At 45.7% G+C, this 21,025-nt stretch overlaps 1 protein-coding gene across 2 annotated transcripts in view; it reads left to right on the forward strand.

Moving 5' to 3' along the window:
• Positions 1–2,240: 2,240 nt before the first annotated feature.
• The window catches only part of BMP2K (BMP2 inducible kinase), a 104,984-nt gene continuing 86,199 nt past the window's right edge, over positions 2,241–21,025 (forward strand). For both annotated transcript variants that reach the window (XM_084759358.1, XM_084759359.1), the window contains exon 1: positions 2,241–2,893. In XM_084759358.1, the coding sequence (XP_084615484.1) occupies positions 2,719–2,893 (175 nt within the window). In that variant the 5' untranslated portion in view covers positions 2,241–2,718. The remainder of the gene's footprint in view (positions 2,894–21,025) is intronic.

Raw genomic sequence — 21,025 nt, forward strand, 5'->3', positions numbered from 1 at the left:
CTCAATACCTTAAACCTTTCTACAGGGCTGATCTTTTAGTAGTACATAAATTTTTACGTCACCAGGCTTATGCTGTAAATGCCTTGACCTGCTGAGCCATCTCAATGGCTCTACCATCTCTTAATTTAAAAAAAAATTTTTTTTCCCCCAAACACTTATGTATCAGGAGCATGTGTAGTCAGAGGACGACTTACAAGAAGGAGCTGTGGGAGCTGTCAGGCTTGCGTGCATATTTGCTCACAACTCAACAGATGTCTTGATGGTGGTCAGTTTTCAGCAGGGTTCTAAACATTAACTTTCAAAATCCCAAGTGGAATATGTGTGTTCAACAAAGTGATTTGTTTGTTTGTTTTTTGAGATAGGGTCTCTCTGTGTAACCTTGGCTATCCTGGATTTTGCTTTGTAGACCAGCCTCGAACTCACAGCGATCTGTCTGCCTCCCCAGTGCTGGGATTAAAGGCATGTGCCACCACGCCCGGCTTAACAAAGTGATTTTGTTTACCAAAACAACGATAACATTACGGTTAGAGACTTCTGTGCTAGTGTTCCGATGAGGTTAAGTTCTATGAGGCCCAGCCTTCTTGTTAAACTGAGTCAATTTCCAGACAAATGAAATGACTAACATGTCTCCACTATTCTGCTTGGAGAGCGACTCCTCACAGTAAGGAAGATGGCCAGCACATTTCTAAATGGAAACTCCCAAGTGCCACAACACATCAATCATCTGACATATGATCCGACTTCCACTGAGCTGGAATGTACTTGAAAGGTCAGGCCTTTTGGATGAGGAATGTCAGTTTAGCGGGTTATGAGGCAGAAATGCCTAAATCGGGAGCGCTGTTTGAGCGCTTGAGAGACAGCTTCTCGTCAAGTAGCTGACGGGAAGAACACAGAGGGTTCTGAGCTCAGAGTGTTTTGTTTCATCACATTTCCTAATGCCTCTGCCTGGATCTCACTAAAAGAACTGTACGTGGAGAGGGGCTCACAGGTGTGTGCTGGAGTCCGGAAACCTTATCAGGGTGGAAAAAAAAAACCCTATAACCTTTTAGCTTAATACATTGGAGCCCTTCAGCACATTACTATGATTAACTTTTTAAAAATAAAAAAAGATCTTGTCGTGCACTGCAGGCTGGCCTCGAATTCATGGTTCAGCTAGGATGAGCCTTGGGCTACGGCACCTGCTTTCTATATATAGAAAAGGAGGCCAAGCTAGGCCTGGCAATGATGCTCATTGTCCCAGTACTCGTGGGCAAAGAGGAGACAGGAAGATCACAAGTTCAAGGCCAGCTCAGGTAGGTAACGAGTTCCAGGCCAACTCAGGCTACCTGTGACTCCACCACCACCACAAGGTGAAACCACCAGAAAGCAGGGCGGGGCGAGAATCCCCTTCTATCTTCGCACCTTTTCTACATCTGCCAACCCTTTCCGCTCCCAGATGCCTTCTGCCCACATTCCCCGTGCCCATCCCGCAGGCGCGAGACTCTTGCAAGTTTATAAAAAGTGAAGCGACCCAACATTCTTTTTCAAAAAGGGCACATCTTTTTGTTAGGGTGGGACCAGAAACTGCTGCCTGTTTCCAGTCTTAAATGTGCAGGACTGTTAAGGATCTGACCCTCACTTCTTCAGAACGGCCCAAAGCAAGTAACTAAGAATTCTGATGCTCCTGGCCACAGCCAGCTGCGTGACCTTGGGCGACTGGGTTAAGTTTTCCCAGCCAACATCGATTAATAGCCTTAAAAAATGATCTTAATACCTATTCTGAATACAATCGCACAGCTCCTACGTCGCTTACAGCAGGCCTTTTAAAGCGTTCCTAAATAATTCTTAGACCGCAGAACGCTCCCGAGAGCAAACATCCGGCACAGTGCGAGGACACCTGGGCTTTGCAAGTCGCCCACGGGAACCTGCGAGCTTCACGACGCTCCCCCGCCCACGCTCCGGGGCGCCCGGAAAACCGAGTCTCTCGGGAGAGAGCCTGGAAAACTGGCTGAGGCTCAAAGCCGGCAGTTTCCGAGAGAGGGTTAAGTTGCTGGCGGCGTTTAAGGACCCTCCAGAGCGACAGGCACTATTCCAATCCGAACAGCCCCACGGACCCCGCGTGGGACCAGGACTCCACTCCTATCCCCAGCCCCCACCGAGATGCTGCCCCCCCATCCTCCTCCTCCACGTGACACGGGCCGGAACCGTCACTTCCGGCGGCGCGGACAGCGCGCCTGCGCACGGCGCCCGGCTCCCGGCTCCGCCAGCGGTTGGCACCGGCGCCGCGCCCCCAAGAGCCGCAAGAGGCGGGCGGCGTCGGTCTGGGCCCGGCGCGGACGCGCTGAGGTCTCCAGGGTGCGCGGGCCGCGGGGCCGGGCGCCACGCCCACCTCGGCCGGCCCCTCCCTCTCCCTCCCGGAGGCTCGCGCCCCTCGCTCCAGGCTCCGCCCCGGCCCCGCCCCGGCCCCGCCTTCCCCCCCGCCGCGCTCTGCGGGCGCCGGGCAGCTGCATCGGGCGGCCGGGGCTGCGCGCTCGGGACGCGCGGAATGTGAGGCGCGGCGAGCCGCTGCGCACCGAGGCTCGTTCGTTCGCTCGCTCCCTCGCTCGCGCGCGCGAAGGGCGGCGACCCCTCGCGGACGGACGAACGGACGGACAGTCGGCCGCGCCCCGCGCCGCGCCGCGCGGGTCGCGGCTCTCGCCCTCGTGTCCTCCTGGTGCCCTCCAGCGCGCCGGCGGGACCATGAAGAAGTTCTCTCGGATGCCCAAGTCGGAGGGCAGCGGCGGCGGCGGCGGGGCGGCGGCTGGCGGGGCCGCGGGCTCCGGGCTCAGCGGCGGCTTCGCAGGCTCGTCCGTGGGGGTCCGGGTGTTCGCCGTCGGCCGTTACCAGGTCACCCTGGAGGAGTCGCTGGCCGAAGGTAGGGGCGCGGCGGGAAGCAGGTGAAGGAGGCCGGGGTGTGGCGGCGACGGTGGCTGCGGGGCTGGCCCGGCGGGTGCTGAGTGGCTGGGGCTTGAAGCCGCTTGGCGGCCCCGCTGCGGGCACGGGTGCCTGCTTGGGAGTTTGAAATCGTTTTCTGTTCTTCCTGGCGCGAGGGGAGAAATAGAAGACGTCCCAGTAAGTGATGTGGTGTCATGATTTGGACCCCGTGACTCATTAGAGGGTCAGATGGAGCAGTGCTTGGGACACTGCTCTGCCAGCTGTGGCTCTGGCGGGTGTCCCCGACACGCAGGGCAGTGGACTCCGCTGGGGTTTGTTACTTCTAAAAGCCAAAACAAAACAGGACTCCCAAACCCCTGTGTGTATGTTTGTATGTATGCAGATTGTGTGTGTGTGTGTGTGTGTGTGTGTGTGTGTGTGTGTGTGTGTGTTGGCACTGTCTCCAAATTCAGTTAAGTGGTTACTTGGGGGTGGGGTGGGGGAGTAAACTTGAAGTGCGTTTATCTTTGTTGTTTAGAATCGTTTTCCCGGGAGAAGGTCCTGTTTTTGTCCGCCCAGCGGGTCATTTTGTTAGTACATTAAAAGGCGAAGAGGAACAGCTAAACTTTCCCTTGTGAGGCTTTGGTGGCTCTTTTATTGTCTGAAAGAGGTTATGGCAGCAGGTAAAAGTTTAGTTACACACATAAAAAAGTTTACTCCATGTTTAAAAAAACTCCATGTTAAAAACATGCTTGACTCTAGTTTTGTTTTTCTGGTGTAATTCGCTTGTAGAAAACTTTCTGATTTCTTGCTGCCTGCCGCCTTGACCTTTGAAGCTTTGAATGCAGAGTATTAAGTAAGTTGAAAAAATTTCTCAAGAATATTTCCTATTGACAAGCGACTTTTAAAAATAAAGAAAAGAGAGAGAGAGTCTGGCGAGAAGTCTTGACATTCTGATTTGCTAGTTAAGCTGTTGACACGGCTTGAAAACAAGACAGGCTCTGCTTGTAGTCTTGAGATTCCATGAACAATAGGAAACTGCAGTGAGGAGAAAGCCGAGGACTGCTGCCTATAAACTAAAGGAAAAGCAAACATACGTTATCGGGGGTGTGTGTCCTGGTTTTGCAAGCCAGTGCTCTAATTGGCCACCCCTGCTGAGCCTGGGTGAGTGGAGGGAAGGGACCCTCAGATTTCCAGAAGGATTGTCTGTGAGTGGTTTTGATAGATTTGCTACACTGCGAACTCTGCTGGCCCTATAGTCCACATGAGCGTCAGGTGTGGGTTAAGTTGAGCTGTAGGTGTTGAGCGCTGGTGGCTATTAGTGCACACACTATACTTTAGTGGTAGCTTAGTAGTGATATTTTCAGGTAGGTCTTTTATTTAGTTTTCAGGCCAGTAGACTGTACATTTTAACACAGCCCTATCTTACCGCACACTCAGTAACAAAGTACTGACATCACTGCTGAAGTGTTGATGTGTGTGTGTGTGTGTGTGTGTGTGTGTGTGTGTGTGTGAGACAATAAAGACTGAAGGCAGGTCATATCACCAGACTTTACCAAGCCGTGAACTTTCCACCATCTTCTCTCTTCAGTCTTCCCGTGCCGGGGTTGCACACAGGCTGTCGTTCCCACTGACCTTTGCTTGAAGTGTTTATCTTTCATGTTTTTTCATGCGTGCCTGTTTGTGTATCTGTGGGTGCCTGCACACGCGTGCCTGTGTACACGTGTGTGCAGAGCAACGGTAGGTATCTCCCTCATTTGCTTTCCACCTTAAATTGTGAGACCTTGAACCCAGAGCTCACCCATCTGGCTCAGCAGGCCAGGGAGCTCCAGGGACCCGCCTGCTTTTTGTTCTGTTTTGTTTTGTTTTTGTTTTTCTGGCTGGCCTTGAGTTACAGAAGAAGGCCACCGTGCTCAGCTTTTACATGGAAAATGGGGATCTGAGTTTTAGTCCTGATGATTGCTTGGCAAGCACTTTACTTTTGGTTTCTGTCTGCCTCATTAAAATTTATTTCATTAATTGTGGGGTGTGGTGGTGTTCTCCTTTAATCCCAGGCAAGTGGATCTCTGTGGGTTCAAGGCCAGCCTGGTCTACATAACTAGTTCCAAGACAACAGGGCTACAGAAAGAGCCCCCCAGCCCCCAACTCAAAAACAAGGAAAATACTAAATGCCTACTTATTTACATATTTGGCTTTAGTGAGTGATCAAGTGCTAGGTGGAAACAAAGGTTGAAGAAACTCTTAGGAGAGATGGAATTTCCTGTATTGACACACTGGGAACAGGTTTAAATCTCTAGAAGCCAGGGCCTCCCTGGGCTTCCTTCCCATGTGTAGTTCTTCCCTTTCTAAGAGAGCACACGATTAAAAGAATGCTTGCTTTTGCTGATTCTGTACATCTCAGCACAAGTCTGGCTCACATTGACGTATGATTAATCGATAAGTGACAGACTTGCTTGTCATTTGAGGTGTGTGTGTGTGTGTGTGTGTGTGTGTGTGTGTATAGAGGTTCCATTCTGAGTGATCCCCTTGTCTTTCCAATAAACCAGTCTCTGTCTTGTACTCTGTGTAATTAACTGTGTTCCAGAAGTCAAAATGAACACTGGCTTAGCAAATCCTGAATCGTTGCTTCCAGGGCAAATGACAGGGTAGGGGACCGCTAAGCCTCTGTTCACGTCTTTGTGGGTTCATTTATATATGTGCTTTGTCCTGTGTGCATTTGTGTCTGAAGACACCTTATTCAGTGTATGTTAGCGATCCATTAGCACTTCATGATCTCTAACTCGGGCCAAAATAAAGATTATCTACCATATTTTCTTTGTAGGGAAACCATAGCCTTTCTTGGACTTGGGAACTCTAGATTGCACTGTGCTCCAGAACCAGTTTAAACACAGACATCACCAGTAAAAAAGCAAATGAGGAAAAGATTACACTGCACTTACCGTGGGAAGGACACTTACTGACAGTATGAGAGCTAAAGTAGGAACATCCAAGTCGAGAGGTTCAGTTTTCTACCTTTGTGTATATCTGCAAATGACCATCAGAGTGCCAAGAGTAGTGATGGGGAATTAGAGTAAACTTGAGCAAGTTAACAAAATGACAAACACAGAATGCTGAAATGATGACCAACATGTATGTGTGCACGGATTTGTACACTTTTAGTTACAGTGAAAGCATTTTAGGGCTGTACTTTTATATGAATTAAACTGTTGGCGTAGTTTTCTCTGTGAAACAGTTTGTTTTATTGTCTTTCTAGTCAAGCATGTATATGCTTGGAAATGCTTGTAATTTCTCCCCTTTCAGTTTCTATTGAAAGTTTGGAGGACTAATGCCACAGTGAGGCATTTTCTTGTGTTTTCCCCAAAATGATTCAGTTTTAGGAGTTGAACTAATCCTGACTTTGAGCTTTAAAACGAGGCAGAGTCTCATGCCAATGCTAGCTTGAGATAGCATCCACTTGTCAAGCACAAATAATTCAGCGTAGCCTTTAAGCTTTTATTAAAAGGTAGGACTGGTTTGTTTTTATCTGTACATGCAAAAGAAGGGTTCTAATGGTAGTGCAGGGAGTTTGAAAGCAGGAAGAATGCTTGTTTGTTCAGCTTTGCTTTTTTGAAACAGGCCTTAGCCTGGCAGGCCTCAAGACTTACTGTGTAGCTGAGTCTGAAAACCTACCTGCACCTCTCAAAGTGCTGGGGTTGTGAGCACACACCACACACACTATGCTCAAGTGGGTTCTTGAAGATGCTTATTTTTTCCACCAATACATCTAGTGTGCAGAGTGGGCATGTCCTTAAAGGGCATGTCCAGGTTAGAACACCGACGATGTGCTGAGACAGTTAATCTCGAGGTTACCTGGGCTGAATAGGCTTGGTACTCAGGGTGGGGAGAGAACTACTGATATGGTTATGGGTTTGTGCCTCTGTCAGTGTACTGGAGGCAGGAACTCAGAATTCTAGAAATGTAACTTAGTTTTGTCAGCACTAATGGCTTGGAGTGAGTGAATGGAGGCTAAATATTAACTGCTCCTCATTGTTCGTTTTATAGGAGAGTAGAAACATAGTACACTAATTTTGTAGGAAATGATGATTGTAAATATCTTACTTGCAGAAATCATCTTTGGCTTCCCAGTGACTTCAGTTAATGTTCCTAAGAGAGGACAGGAAGGAGGGAGGGGAGAAGTTCACAGAAACATCACCAGCTGTTGCATCCCACAGCCTTGTTAAGTGCAGCCGCCCTCTAACTCAGTCCAACTTGTAGGGTAATATGGAAGGCAAATGTTAAACAAGCAAAAATGCTGTGGTTAATGTGGTTAAAAGTGAAGAGCAAGCTTATGGTCTCCAAAGAACTGAGTTTAAGGGAGTTGAGATGAGCCTTTCAGCACTTTAGCAGAAGCCCAAGGGCAGGAAGTGTTAGGTAGGGAGACATGGCCGTAGGCCAGGAGGGAGCAGTCGCCTTGTGAAGAAGGCTTGCGGGAGCTGAAAGTGCTCAGAGCAGATGCTGTGGAGATGGCTCATGTGTGAGCAGGACTCCCAGGGTGGTGGTGACCAGGCCACTAGGGTACCGGGCCCTGTATGTTAGGCTGAGTTTGGGTTTATCTGAATGTAATCGGAAGATACTGAACAGTGTAAACTGCTTTGCCCTGGTTCCCTATGATTATAGACCTTGCTAGATAGAAAATGGTTGAGAGTGTGTAAATGAAAACGATTAAAACTGACAGAGTGGAGAGTAGAGTGTTGCAGTGTTCAGATGTGAGGCCCTTGGGGGCTTGTGTCGAGGGTGTGAGGGAGGCCAACCTGACTTTACTTCTGCAGCTCTTCATGGAGGTAGCATTTGCTAAGTCAAGCACAGGACAGATTTGGGGGAGGCATTGGGACGCTATGGAGCGGGGTGAGAGGACATGCCTAGTGGACCTTGGCTGTGTGGTCTGAAGCTCAGCAGTGATGCCTGGGTATAGAGATGGGGACACCCTGTCAGGGCCTGTTAGGGCTGGCTCATAAAAGAAGCCCGAGGAGAGGTGGGGGGGGGGGAAGGAGGGGAGGGGGGAGGGGAGGGGGGAGGGGAGGGGGGAGGAGGGGAGGGGGGAGGGGAGGGAGACAGGCAGGGCTCATGCATGAACTCCTGTAGAACATTGGTCTAAAAGCAAAAACATTTTCAAAAACCACTTTGTTTGTTTTTCATTAATTGATTTGTGTGTGAGTGCATATGCATATGCCACAGTACACCTGTGCAAGTCAGAAGACAGCTCGTAGAACTCAGTTTCCCTGCTGAGCCATCTTGCCAGCACCTGATCTTAAAACATTTCAAGTCATCAGAATTATTTGGAAAACTTGATAAAATGCAGAATTTGAGGCTGCTTCTCACTTCTCAAAAGTTTGTATGTCTGGCCAAGGCCCTGCTACTGTTGCTGCAGCATCTGGAGCCACTCACTAGAACCACGGACTTAGAGCAGGCAGGACAGACTGCCAGAGCTGGGGACGGGTGTGGATCTGCTGCCGGGGAAACTGGGCTGTTTCAGGAGAGGACTGGAGCTGTGCTTACTTGGTCCACTTCCTGGCCAGGCATTCACAGCTGTGGATGTGTGCTCCTCAGCCCACCTTGACCGTTCTCCTGGACTCTGCTCCAGCCTCAGTGTGCTGCTCAACTTCCTGTTCTTCTGTGACTCACTGCTGTGTGTGCCTGTCACGCTACTTTGTGTAATCCCTGCTCCCTACCTAGCTAATGGTTATGATAGCTCTTCCTTCCCGTGGACACTAGCTTTTTCTGTTGTATCACACTCAGTCTTTTGTTTTGAAATGTAATTATGTTAGCACTTAGAAACACTAAGGCAGTTAGTTAATTATTGTTGGTCTCTTACCTCCCCTAGGAGATACTACACTTTGGGGGACTAGAAAGACACACACCCTCTCTCTTTTTGGTTGTTTTGAGACAGCATTTCTTTGTGTAGCCTTAGCTGTCCTGGATCTCAGAGATCTAGCTAGGCTGGCCTTGACTCAAGAGATCGGCCTGCTTCTGCCTCCCCAATGCTGGGACTCAAGGCCTGGGCCACCACCCCCCATCTAGAGAGACTCTCTTAATTGATGTTGTATTTGCAAGTTGCTGTACTCGTTCGCCCATGGTCATTCAACTGTGATGATGTTTGTCTTTTAAAAATAAATGTGGTTTGCTTCTACTTACTGCTAACGTAGACGGGAGCGTCCTGGCGCAGGCACCTGTGCAGAGGTCAGAGGGGCAGCATTTGGGAATTGGTTTTCTCTTGCTTCCATGGGGTCTGGAGTTGAACTTAAGTCTCCAGGCAAGTGCTTTTACCCACTGAGGGAGCTCACAGAGTCCTGGTTTCTGTTGCAAACCACATGTTTTTAATAGAATTAAAGACCTAATTTGCAAGCTGAAAAGTACCAATGAAGAGTTCTTTATTGGCTCATCAAAATCTTTACTTGGGCCAGGGGACCCTGAATTTTCTACTTTTGTGAAGGCAAATTAATTCAAAGTGTTGTTTCACTTAATCGCTTTAACTTAAAGAATAGCCACGGGGTCCCCTTAGAGTTACCTTATCCCAGTGACATACTTTTTTTCCCCCCTACAGAAGTGGTTAGAAAAGAAACGCGTAGACAAGGAAAGCACAGAGACAGCTCCGTTCTGTGCACCATGAGATGGTAGTTCACGGCGCTGCAGCAGCCTTATCCTCTAGTACACATCCAGTAATTATGTCTTCTGTGTTGAGTTAAACTCTTAGGAAATGTTGTTTCCTCTCCTCAGACATGGATTTAATGTGTGGGAAGAATAAAAAGGCAATGTGTGACAGTATCCAACGGTGCATTGCATGCCAGAGGTCAGTGGGTATGGCAGAGCTTAGATTCATGTTTAGTTTTAAGCTTTTAGTGAAAGCTGATTCTAGAATTGTGATAACTTGCTCCCAGAACAGGCTCCACGCTTATCCGATGTCGGTTATTTACTACACTGACTCTGTCGGCATCTTTATCTTAGGCCTCTTCCTCTCTAGAACTGTGAGAAATGGATATTTTGTTTATATTCCAGCTTCTTAAACTATGGGTCACCACCCCATGAGTTAGATAACTATGTGTGTGTGCAAATTTTGGGAACAGTGAAAGGTTTCTGAATGACAAAGACCAGAAATTAATTCAAAATCAAGTGTGTAGTGAATCTGAGGTGCTCTGCCAGCCTGCTTTGTTGCCCTGGGAGCCCCCACTGCAGTCGCCTTCTGAGAGGAGCATTACACTCTGCCTAGAGCATGCTGGTTGACTGCGCAACTCCACCAAAACGCTGCCCAAAGCATCCCGCCTCCAGTTGAGACTTGAAGCCACGAGTTGCAGTGCTTTACTGAACAGCTTTCTGCTTTTCTAGAAGCACAATTTTTTAATTTCACAAAAACAAAGATTTAATATTTTCCTATTGTCATTCCTCATATCAAATTAGTTTCTGTTTGGACTGTGTTACATTAAATTCCAATGTTTAAAAATCATTATTTGAATTGTTGGTTTGAATTTTGTAAAATAAAATTGTTTAATGAATTTTGGCTTGGGTCTGGAGCAGAGTTTCTTAACAGTTTCTGAAATGGCTCTAAATTCAAGTTTGTCATTTTATACGGGGTATTATATAAGGCAGTGTTCTCAGCATTGATGATTATAAAGTAAAAATATTAATCAGCTAAAACATTGAAAATACTCTGTGTTCTTCAGTAGCAAATATTTAGCCAAGATCTAGTTCCTTACGTATAAACAAATGAGGACACCATCTCATTAGTATGTACATTTGCTTTTATTTTAATAAATGAGGAGCTGTGTATACTGAAGATTCCTTTGCATTTCTGTGGAATTTGTTGTCAGTTAGGTTTGAGTGTCAATTTTGTGTACTGTGTCTTGAAGTTGTGACAGTCTCTCCAGCAAAAGGGGCCGACGAGTAGACAAAGCGACGAAGCCCCAGTTGGTTCAGTATCCACTTAGTGGTATTTTGATGTAATTGGCAGGCAAGACCAATACACTTTTGCTTTATTTGATTTTAGTTTTTACTTATACTGTTACATTTGCCTAGACTGCAGATACCTGCCTGCCCTCGTGTCCCGCCCCCTGTTGGAATTGGCTATCATAGGAGTTGTTTAACATACAACTACTTTAACAAATCTTCTGGTTGCTTCTGAAATCTGGCTGCAGCCTTTGGCCCCACGTGTGGCAATTGTCTCTCAGATAGCCAACACTCAGTTTTGTCCTGTTCCAATAAAGAGTTACCATTATTTTAAAATGTAGCCCATATAAGATTTGGCTTGCAATCATTTTTACCTCTCACGGTGTTGTACTCATAGTTGGTATTCAGCGTGTTTGTGAAAGATTGAGTTTTTAACTTAAAAAGTGACCAGAAAGCCTCCTAAAAGTCAGTGTGAGCAGGTACAGCCATGTCTGACATCAGTCCGTAGCTGCTGTGCTGCAGCCGGTGTTTGTCCTTTGCCCCTCTCTCCTTTCCTTCCTGTGGGAGAGCTCACTACCCCTGAGCCCCAGCCCCAGCCCTGTTTCTATGTCCACTGGGAGAAACTAAGAAGGCACTGAAGTAAGGTATTTGATGATAGTGTAGGTTAGTGTTATCCAGAGGGACAGAAACACAGTGTGGGATTGGCTCCCGAATGTTTTTTTTTTTTCTGTTTACATGTGTAGTTAATTTTTGTTTTCAGGGCTTTTCTCAGGTGTGATTTTTAACATGTGGTTGCTTGAGTTCCCTCGACTGGTATCCCTGCACTAAAGGAAGGCGCTGCGGTGCAGAGAGGAGCTGGCGGTTCTGGCTGGTGCTGCCTAGCCTAACCCTTCTTACCCTTTGGAGGCTGCTCAGTTGTCTCTCGGGTAGTGCGAGGCGTAATAGCATGGGTGGCTGCGAGGGGAGGAGATTGGGAAGGAGGAGGCACCTCCTGCGCTCTCCTCTAGCCGTGCGGCTCCTAACGGGAGCAGACTTTGTTCTTAGATTAGGACATTCATAATCTCAGCACGAGGTCAGAGGAGAGCAACCGTGTTTTATACACTTTGGTTCATTGCACCTCGCCATTATCTCGACCTTCTTCCATACTTTGATTTCTAGGAGTCCTGACACACCCTTCCTTGCCCCAGCGCTACAGTTCTGTTCGCTGCAGGCCTTGTTGGCTAGGCCATTGTTAGGCCTGCCTTGGGCTTCTTACACACTTCACTGGTTTCTTGAGAATGAGATTCTCAGTCGTCTATATTTTCCTGTTCACCCTTGGATCGCTAAGATATTGTACTAAAATTGCTAAACAAAATAGTGAATTTTTCACTACTGATTCCTGTCAGCTGTTTGTCTAGAATTGTGATGACGACGATGTGCCACATGCAGTGACCCACTTGCATTCTGTGGTCTGCGTCATGGACTCTGCCGCTGAACGTTAATGTCCTCCTGTCCTCTGTGTGGGGCAAGTGATGGTACTGATTCGCAACCAGTAGGATGTGTACTTTGAATTTTTTTGTCAGAATTTGAATAAATGAATGTGTTACATGGCCTCTGATAGGTCTTCTGTGATTAGTAACACATTTATAAGATGGCTAATTGCGGTAGTGTGGGTATCATGAGGTGTGTGTGCGGCACATGTATGGTGAGTCAAGATTAGCAGTGGAGTAACTTTTTAATCTTATTAGTACAGTGCTGTGGCTAGTTCATGAAGCCATCTCAGGTCAAATAGTCAAATGGACTGCTAAGGATTTTTTAATCTTATTAGTACAGTGCTGTGACTAGTTCATGCAGCCATCTCAGGTCAAGTCCTCACAAATAGTCAAATGGATTGCTAAGGATTTGGCATTTTTTAAAAAACCTTTTATCAAACTACTATTTATATATTCCAAATTAGACTTCAGACTCTCGACCCAATGCCATTCCGACTTCTAGTCTAGCAAAGGTCATGCTGTGGTTTTTTCTTTGTGCTGAGTCTTGATGGAAGACTATAGAGGGAAGAGGAGATTGAGCTCAGGGTTCCTGACAGATTGGTAGACAGCCTGTGGCCCTCACTTTGTGTCTGGACCTGGTGAGGCAGAGCTGCTCCTCTCAGACAGAACACAGAAGGGCCTGTGGCCACATACCGCCTCCTAAGCACCACCCCAGCACTCGCTCCGCCCCTTCCAGCAGATAAACTTGTACATGATGTCAGAGCCTCAGAGTCAGCCACTGCTCAGTGGTTTCCAGCCAGACACTTTTCAACATGAGCCTTTAAAAAAAAAAAGTACTTCCTATTCATACTAGCACACTCATTTTTCATCTTATTTAAATGATAATTTTAGAATCTTTGCAAGTAATGCAGACATGGTGGCTCAGGGGAGCCTGTACTCAGGAGGCTGAGGCAGGAGTATTGTTCAGAATTTGATTGTGAGATCCTGTCTTAAAAAAAAAAATCAAATAGAAAAGTAAAAGTCCCTCACGAGTCTAGATTTTATTTATTTTTGTTAATTTTTATTCAGGTATTTTTCTGTTTATGAGTGCTCTGTCTTCAAGCACACCAGAAGAGGGAATCAGATCCCACTACAGATGGTTGTGAGCCACCATATATATGGTTGCTGGGAATTGAATTGGAGATCTCCTGGAAGAGCTGTTAGTGATCTTAATGCCTGAGCCATCTCTCCAGCTCCTGGATTTTATTTCTTTTACTATATGTTTGTGATAGTTTTATCCAAAGAAAATGTAGGAAGCACATTTATGGATTTTTAGTTGTTCAAAATTGGATTTTTACTAATCTCATAAATTTCTAGAACAAGAGACTTTGATTTGTATTTGAACAGTGTAAGTTTGCTTTTTGCATTGCAGCACTGCTCTTTTCTTAAATGCCACAAGCATCTCAAAAATGTAATGTTGCTGTGACACAAGGCCCAGGAGACAGCGTTAACACAGACTTACTTTAGCCCATGGCTTCAGAGGTCTTAGTCCGGTCCCTAGAGCGATTGCTTCTGGGACAGCAGGGGGACAAACTAGCATGGCATGGAGCCTGTGCTGCAACAGGGCAGCTCTCCTCACGCTGCACAGGAGCCAGGGCCATAAGGGCAGACCAAGGACTAGGCATAGCCTTCGGAAGCACGCCTTCGAGCCTAACCCGCCATGCCTGAAAGCTCCCGTCACCCCCCTAAATGCTGCTGACAGCTCGGGACTGAGGAACTTAACCACTTGAACGCATTTCATATTCAGATTATAAGAGCCACTATGGATGATGTGAAGTCAGGTTTATTGGTTTTTACCTTTTGGAAAACTAGAGATAGTCTCCTTTTGAAAATATTCTAAATATCCTATTAAATGGGATTAGTATTGTTGACTAACAGTCTTTAAAAAGTGCTAGTACTCCATTAGATTTTTCATAATTGAACTGATTATTTAATTTGAATGCTGTCATTTTTTTAACTGTGGGAAGTGAAGTAAGTGATGGAGACCTCAGCTCTCCTAGCTTTAGCCCCAGCACTGCCTCTCATAGGCGCTGTGTACATACAGGACTTCTGGAGTGGCAAGCTGATGTGAGGGCACTAGTGAACTTGGTCCCTTGGGGGCACCTAGAGTATTAATGCCTGAGGCAAATGGGGTACAGTGCTCCTAAACATTTTTGTCTCAGGTTTCAAAATTAAAGCTGGTTTATTCTTTCTGAAGATTATCTAAGAGGGTACTGTAACTTTGGAGGCAAGACTACAATTCACTTGAAAAGTCTAAACCCCTAGCATACCAGTTGCTTTTCTACCGCTCTGACAAAGTACTGTGGTGCTCTGACCTACAGTTGCAGTGGCTAGAGGCCCGCCCTGAGGGAGGCAAGTCCAGCAGCCGGAGCAGGAAGCTGAGAGATGGCATCTGAGCTTTTCTGGGAAACAGAGTTGGGGAGTCGACAAGGGGGGTGGGTAGGGGAGCAGGAGGTAGGTGAGGCTATAAGCTCTTAGGCCCCCCCTCCCCCAATGGTGTACTTCCTCCAACCAAGCTCTACGACCTGGAAATTCCATAACCACCAGCCAAGGGACCAAGGGCTCAGATGTTTCTCTAGGGAACATTTCTCATTCAGGCCCCCGCACCCAGCTTCATTTGGCTTAATCTGTTGTCCCAGGTTACAGAAGCTCTGTCATAAATGAAATAAGGTATTCGGGATCTTTATGGTAAGTAGTGTGGAATTGCACTGGTCTCATCGACTGTCCTAGCAGAGCAGTACCCAGCACCACCTGCAGGGCTGGGAAGGAAAGGGAAGAGATGAAGGGATGGGCAGGGCCCGTCTTAAATGGGAACTCCTGTTCCTCCCTTGAGCTTCTGATAACCACTAACCTGTTGGAGGATTTGGCTCCTCTAGTCGCTTGGTAGAGCAGCAGCAGACAATGCTTGTCTTTTGTGCCTTGCTTTCTTAACACAGTGTCTTAACACACTTGTCCCTGTTACGGTTTGCATCGGAATTTGATTCTTTTATTTTTTAAAAGGTAGGGGATGAAAATCAAGACCATCTTGCCTAAGCCTCCTAAGTGCTGGGATCACTGGCATGTGCCATCAAAACCAGCCCCATCCTTTTGAAGAATGATGCTGTTCCATTGTGTGTTTATATCACATTTGGTGTCTATTAACCTGCCATGGACATTTGGGTTGTTTGTACGTTAGGTTGCAGTTGTTGGGTGTATAAATGTGTGCTTGAATCCTTATTTTTACTGTTTTTTGTTATATATTCAGAACTGGAATTACTAGGTCATATAAGAATTCTGTGCCTATTTTTAGAGGCACTGCCATTCTGTTTTTCATAGTGTTTGCACTGTTTTACAGCGATCCCAGCTTTTCAGCTCCGTTGTCTCTGCAGGGCTCGTGTTCTGTGCTTCCTGTCAGCATATCTTACTGAAGTCTCATGGCTTTCATGTCTGTTTCCTAACCGCTTATGATTTTGAGCTTCTTTTTGCTACCTTACTGGCTGTTTATCTGTTTTATATCATTAGAAGACATGAGAAATGCATATCAATGCTTTTGCTATGTAATGATACATGGTGAATAATTGAGAAAAAGCATTTGGAATCCTGCTTTATGGGGTACCATTTTTATTTGAAGGAATGGCTGACAAACTGATATTCATTTAGATTTGGGTATCTGGCAACCAATTTCTCAAGTGCTGGAGTGAATGTCATTTTGGGAAAACAACTGACAGGTGTTATTAATGTTGGAATTTGAACTTTCAAAAGACAATTATAATTTTGGAATATGTGTCCCTGCCATGATGAGGCTGACAGCCTTTATTAGTTTAACAGCTGAGGTGACAGGTAATATTAACAAATGCATTAAAATAAGTATAGTAGAGCAGCTGTATAGCTTGGAGCTGGTATTTTCTAGAACATGATTTACAAAGCACGCAGTGAACACATGCATATTAAATGTAACAGTACACAAAAAATGAATGATACGGTTTCAGATGCCACATTGTGACTGGTTTTTAAGAAACAAATTGTCATGTTTTGCCTGAATAGTAAAGAGTAAAATATTCATAGTTTCTGGAAAGACTGTTAAAATAGATAGGAAAGATAATACAACATTTATAAATATCTATCGCTCTTTCATCCACCCGTCCACCTACCTACCTACCTACCTACCTGAAGAAGTTAGTGCTAGGGATTCACCTTAGGCTCTCACACATGCTAAATATATGCTGTACCACATGCCTAGAACCTAATAGTTTTATAATATTGGTTACATATTGAAACAAGATTTTTGTGTATATTAGGTCAAGTGAAATGTATTATTAAAATTAGTGTTATTAATATTTTTAATGTAACTCTCAGAGAGTGTCAAATTGTACGTGGCTTCCGTTGTGTTAGATGTGATGTCCAGGGCTGGCGGGTCCTGTGTCGCTGCTTGTATGGACTCTGCTGTGCACGTGGTGGATGCTGCTTATGTAGGCTCAGGGCACTTGTCTCTGTTGTTCTTGTTAGAGGGGTTTAATAGCTTTTCTTTTCTTTTTCTTTTTTCAGTGTGCTCTCAAACGGGCATGGGGCCAAAGAAACCTTCTTTCCTTTAATTCGTTCCTTTAGGTATTTAGTTACAGCAACAGAAAGGTGACGACCGATGCAGTCCACTAATTCTAAAAATGACTGCTCCACTGTAGGAGGACAGTGCAGAGAAATGTCGAGAAAAAGTTGGTGGTCAGTCAGAGTACACCCATTCAAGCTTTATGAATGGCGCTGTGAGGAGGGGTTCCATCCGAGCCTGGTGTAGCTGGGCTACATTTAGAACCGTAGCTTGGGTGGGCCACTGTTGTCCTGAAGTCCATGAGTGTGAGCCCTGCCTCACCACAGTGGAGTCATTGTATCTGCTTTGTTAATGACATTAATCTTTAGTAGATAGGAAGGGTCTCACTTGTGTAGCCCTGGCTTTCCTGGAACTCACAGAGCTCCACCTGCCTCTTCCTCCGGATGGCTGGATCAGGGGTGTGCTAACCATACCCAGCAGCACCCAGCCAGCAGCTCCAGCACCCTTCAGCGTCATCTAGGTCTTAAATCTCTAGACTGTTAACTCTGTATGTAGGAAAGGCTGTAGGTTTAGCAAGGACTCTAGGCATTTCTTCAGTGTTGGAAGTGTGACCTACATCACATGAAATCTGCATACATGAGGCAGTTGTCATATTGACAGTGTTGAGTATACTTTTCAGGGACAGTCTCTTTCTCTCTCCCTTTCCCCTGCCCCTGATGTGCGTGGGGTGGCACTGGCCGGGTCTCACACTTTAGCTCAGGCTGCTCTGGAACTCAGCATGTAGCCCAGGCTGCCCTTGAGCTCATGATCCTCTTACCTGGGTATCCCAAGTGTGCTGAGATCACAGGTGTGAGCCACCTGCCCAGCTTGTCTCTCCTTTTAAAATCCATCCAGTGATGTTTTCTTTGGTTAGGTCCTGCAGTGCCATTAGCTAGTCACATATGCTTATATTGTAAATGAATTAACCTTTCATTGGTGCAAAAGTCATGTTGTTTATGCAGATTTTTGAAGGCTGATAGTTTGCCCATGATTAGTTATGTAGTCTTACATTCCCTATATAGGCATGTCTTATCTGGATGTTTTTAATGGAGTATTTCCCCCAGATCAAGGGGAATCATGGTGATAGGAAAAAAAAACATATTTAAGTCACAAAGTGTGAAAGTTAAAAGAAATTGTATAACTTTGGTGGAAGGAAACCATGGAAATTGCGGTGTCGTGTAGAAACCAGCCTGAGTTTCAGTCTCTCCGCTTTACTGCATGGGCTCTTGAAGGCCACAGAGGATGGCTCAGTAATTGCCTTTTAGGTTATGGGAATAACTTTAGATTTTTATTTTCATTTTGTTTGTCCGATGTCACCTTCCTGTCCACTCCTAACCCAGATCTGGCCACCTTCTTTCTGTCTCTGGATTTGACTGAGTAACTGAAGAATACTGTATTCGTCAGTTTGTGATGGACTTCTTTCATATAAGCGTGCCATTAGCTTCATATAAACACATATGAAAAAGAGTACCAAAGAGTGAACACAGTTAATGCATTTTTATCAGGATTAAGTCATTGTGAGGCCGTTGACCCTGGTCAGCCTGGGACTTGCTGTGTAGACCACACTGGCCTCAGACTCAGAGACCCACTGCTTCTCTGTCCATGTGCTGCCATTCAAGGCACGTGCTACCTCACAGGTTATGGGGACATTTAATAAACATTGTTAGCCATAGAAACCTTCACCAGGGCTGAAAATGACTTGCCTTCTTTCCTTTCTTGATTGTTTTTCATAGCATAAAACGTTGTTTGATTGTGCAAATAAATTAGAAAAACTTTTAGAAAAACTCAACAAGGCAGCCCCTAAGCCTGCCACCTGAGACGTTTCAGGGAAGAAACCATGCATTCTCTTACTCAGAGACTGGCACAGAATTTCATTGTCATAGTTCTGTAATCCAAAGTGCCTGGGACTAGTCGCTCGTTTAGGTAAATTACCTTCTGTAAACCAGCCACACATCATAAGGATCCATAGCTAAGCCAAGTAAGAACTTCGCTAGAGTGCTCAGCGTGTTGAAGACAAAGTACTTTCTGTTTGTGACACTTGGCTCTATCCAGAATTTTAATTGTTGAATTTTATTTCATTTTCGAGGTGCTGGGAATCAAACTCACCATATACATGTTAGGTAAAGAGTGTACCTCCCAGCTGTACCCTAGTCCTGTCTGAAAATTCAAACGTCTCTATGTACTATGCTTACACAGATAAGAAGTGTCAGTGGTAATATTATTATTGTTTTATAGTGGAGCATTTGGTAGGAAATTCTAATTGTTTAAGGAACTTTCCCACTCATTGTGTGTTGGGCCTGCTGTGGAGGAGGGTGAGCCTACCAGGGGTCACACCATTATTGGCTGCTTCTCTCTGTGGAGGAGGATCAGCCTACCAGGGGTCACACCATTATTGGCTGCTTCTCTCTGTGGAGGAGGGTCAGCCTACCAGGGGTCACACCATTATTGGCTGCTTCTCTTAGCAGCCATCAAATGCTAGTGGCTCCTCAGGTAGGCTTACCACCCCTCTCCATTTTGTAATTTTGTCAGGCTTGAGCTTGGCCAGTCTTGTTCAAGCTGTCACAACTGCCCTGTTGTGTCTGGAGGGCACTATTTCCTAAGTCATCCAGCACTTTGGCTCTTATGTTCTTCCTGCTCAGTCTTGGCTCCCACAGTGCTCCACTCTAGCCTTGGGATGAAGGGTATGGTGACAGATGTCCCAGCTAGGGCTGGGCACTCTGCAGTCTCTAGCTCTCTGCATACTGACCTGTTGTGGCTCTCTGCTCTTTGCCATCTCCTGCGAGAAGAAACTTCTCTGATGCCAGAGCTTGTAACAATCAGTTAGAGGAATTAATATTGTGCCAGTTTAACAGAGTAATGATAGTAGATTCTCCCCTAGGGGCCGTGACCTACCTAGTTACAGGTTCTTGGCCCTCTAGCAGTGCCACGAGTGGCTTCTACCTCATGGAAGGGGCCCTACATCCAACCAGAAAGTGGCTGGTTGCTTACTCCCAGAAAACATCTAAGCCCAGTAGAGGACTGGTGAGAGACTAGACGTTTGGTGGAAGGAAACAGGAAAAATGGATAAACTTGTTGAGTGCCTTTCAGAAATTTAACCCATTGTCCTTAATCTCCCTCCCTCCCTCCCCCCTCCCTCCCTCCCTCCCCCCTCCTTCTTCCTTCCTTCCTCCCTTCTTTCTTCTCTTTTTCCCTGTAGTGGGCTGGACCCCAGGGGTTCTTGGCACACGTTTGGTAACCATTGAAAGCAGCTGAACAGACAGTTTAAAGATGGGGATAAATACATGGTACTAGAATTGTGAAAAAGTACTTGGTTACATATTCAAACAAATTTATATATAAAGAAATTTAATTATATATAAAAGGTACATGTAGCTAACATTTATTTTTGAGATTGTATTTTAGTCACAACATTTCTGCCTTCTCTGTCCTCCCACATACCCCTCCCCCTCTCCTTCAAATCCATGGCCCCTTTTTTCATCAATTGACTAACTTTCTGACTCATTTAAATTCGTGACTTAAAATGCCATTCAAATATTTTAGTAACAGCTTATTTACATAGTGCCTGTAGACTTATAACCATCATGATTATATAAAGAATGTTTCTTTTGTCATCCTGTTTTTGTGCTTCCTCTTTGGTGTCTAATTTGTATACAACTACTTTCATTGGTAGAGATTTTGATGTTGATTTTAATATTGAGTGTGTATGCGTTTAATATACAAGTTCTATCTCGGTATGGCTGGCTTTTTAAAAAGAACATTTAACATTTTAAACAAATTTTAGAATATTTATTATTTCATTCATTCATATGTGTATGTGTGTATGCATGCATGTGGAAGCCAGGAGAGGGCACTGGATTCCCTGGGGGCTGGAGGTACGGGCTGCTGTGGCCCTACACAGGTGCTGGGGACAAACTCTGTTCTTTTGTAATGGTAGGAAGCTGGCTGAGCCATCTCTTTATCCACGGCGACTGGCTGTTTTATCAAAAGTGCATGAATTGTTTGTAAAGCGGCACTTAGGCTTAATGTGCCTGGCAGAAGACTGACTAACTCTACCCCGCTGCTGTCCTTTGATCAAACTAGTGAGTCACAAATACGCTACTAGAGTGGGTACCAAAATAACAACGTTTTCCCTAGCTGAGTTTCT

The sequence above is a fragment of the Acomys minous genome, assembly GCF_964271855.1.
Source record: "Acomys minous genome assembly, chromosome: 15".
Taxonomy (NCBI): domain Eukaryota; kingdom Metazoa; phylum Chordata; class Mammalia; order Rodentia; family Muridae; genus Acomys; species Acomys minous.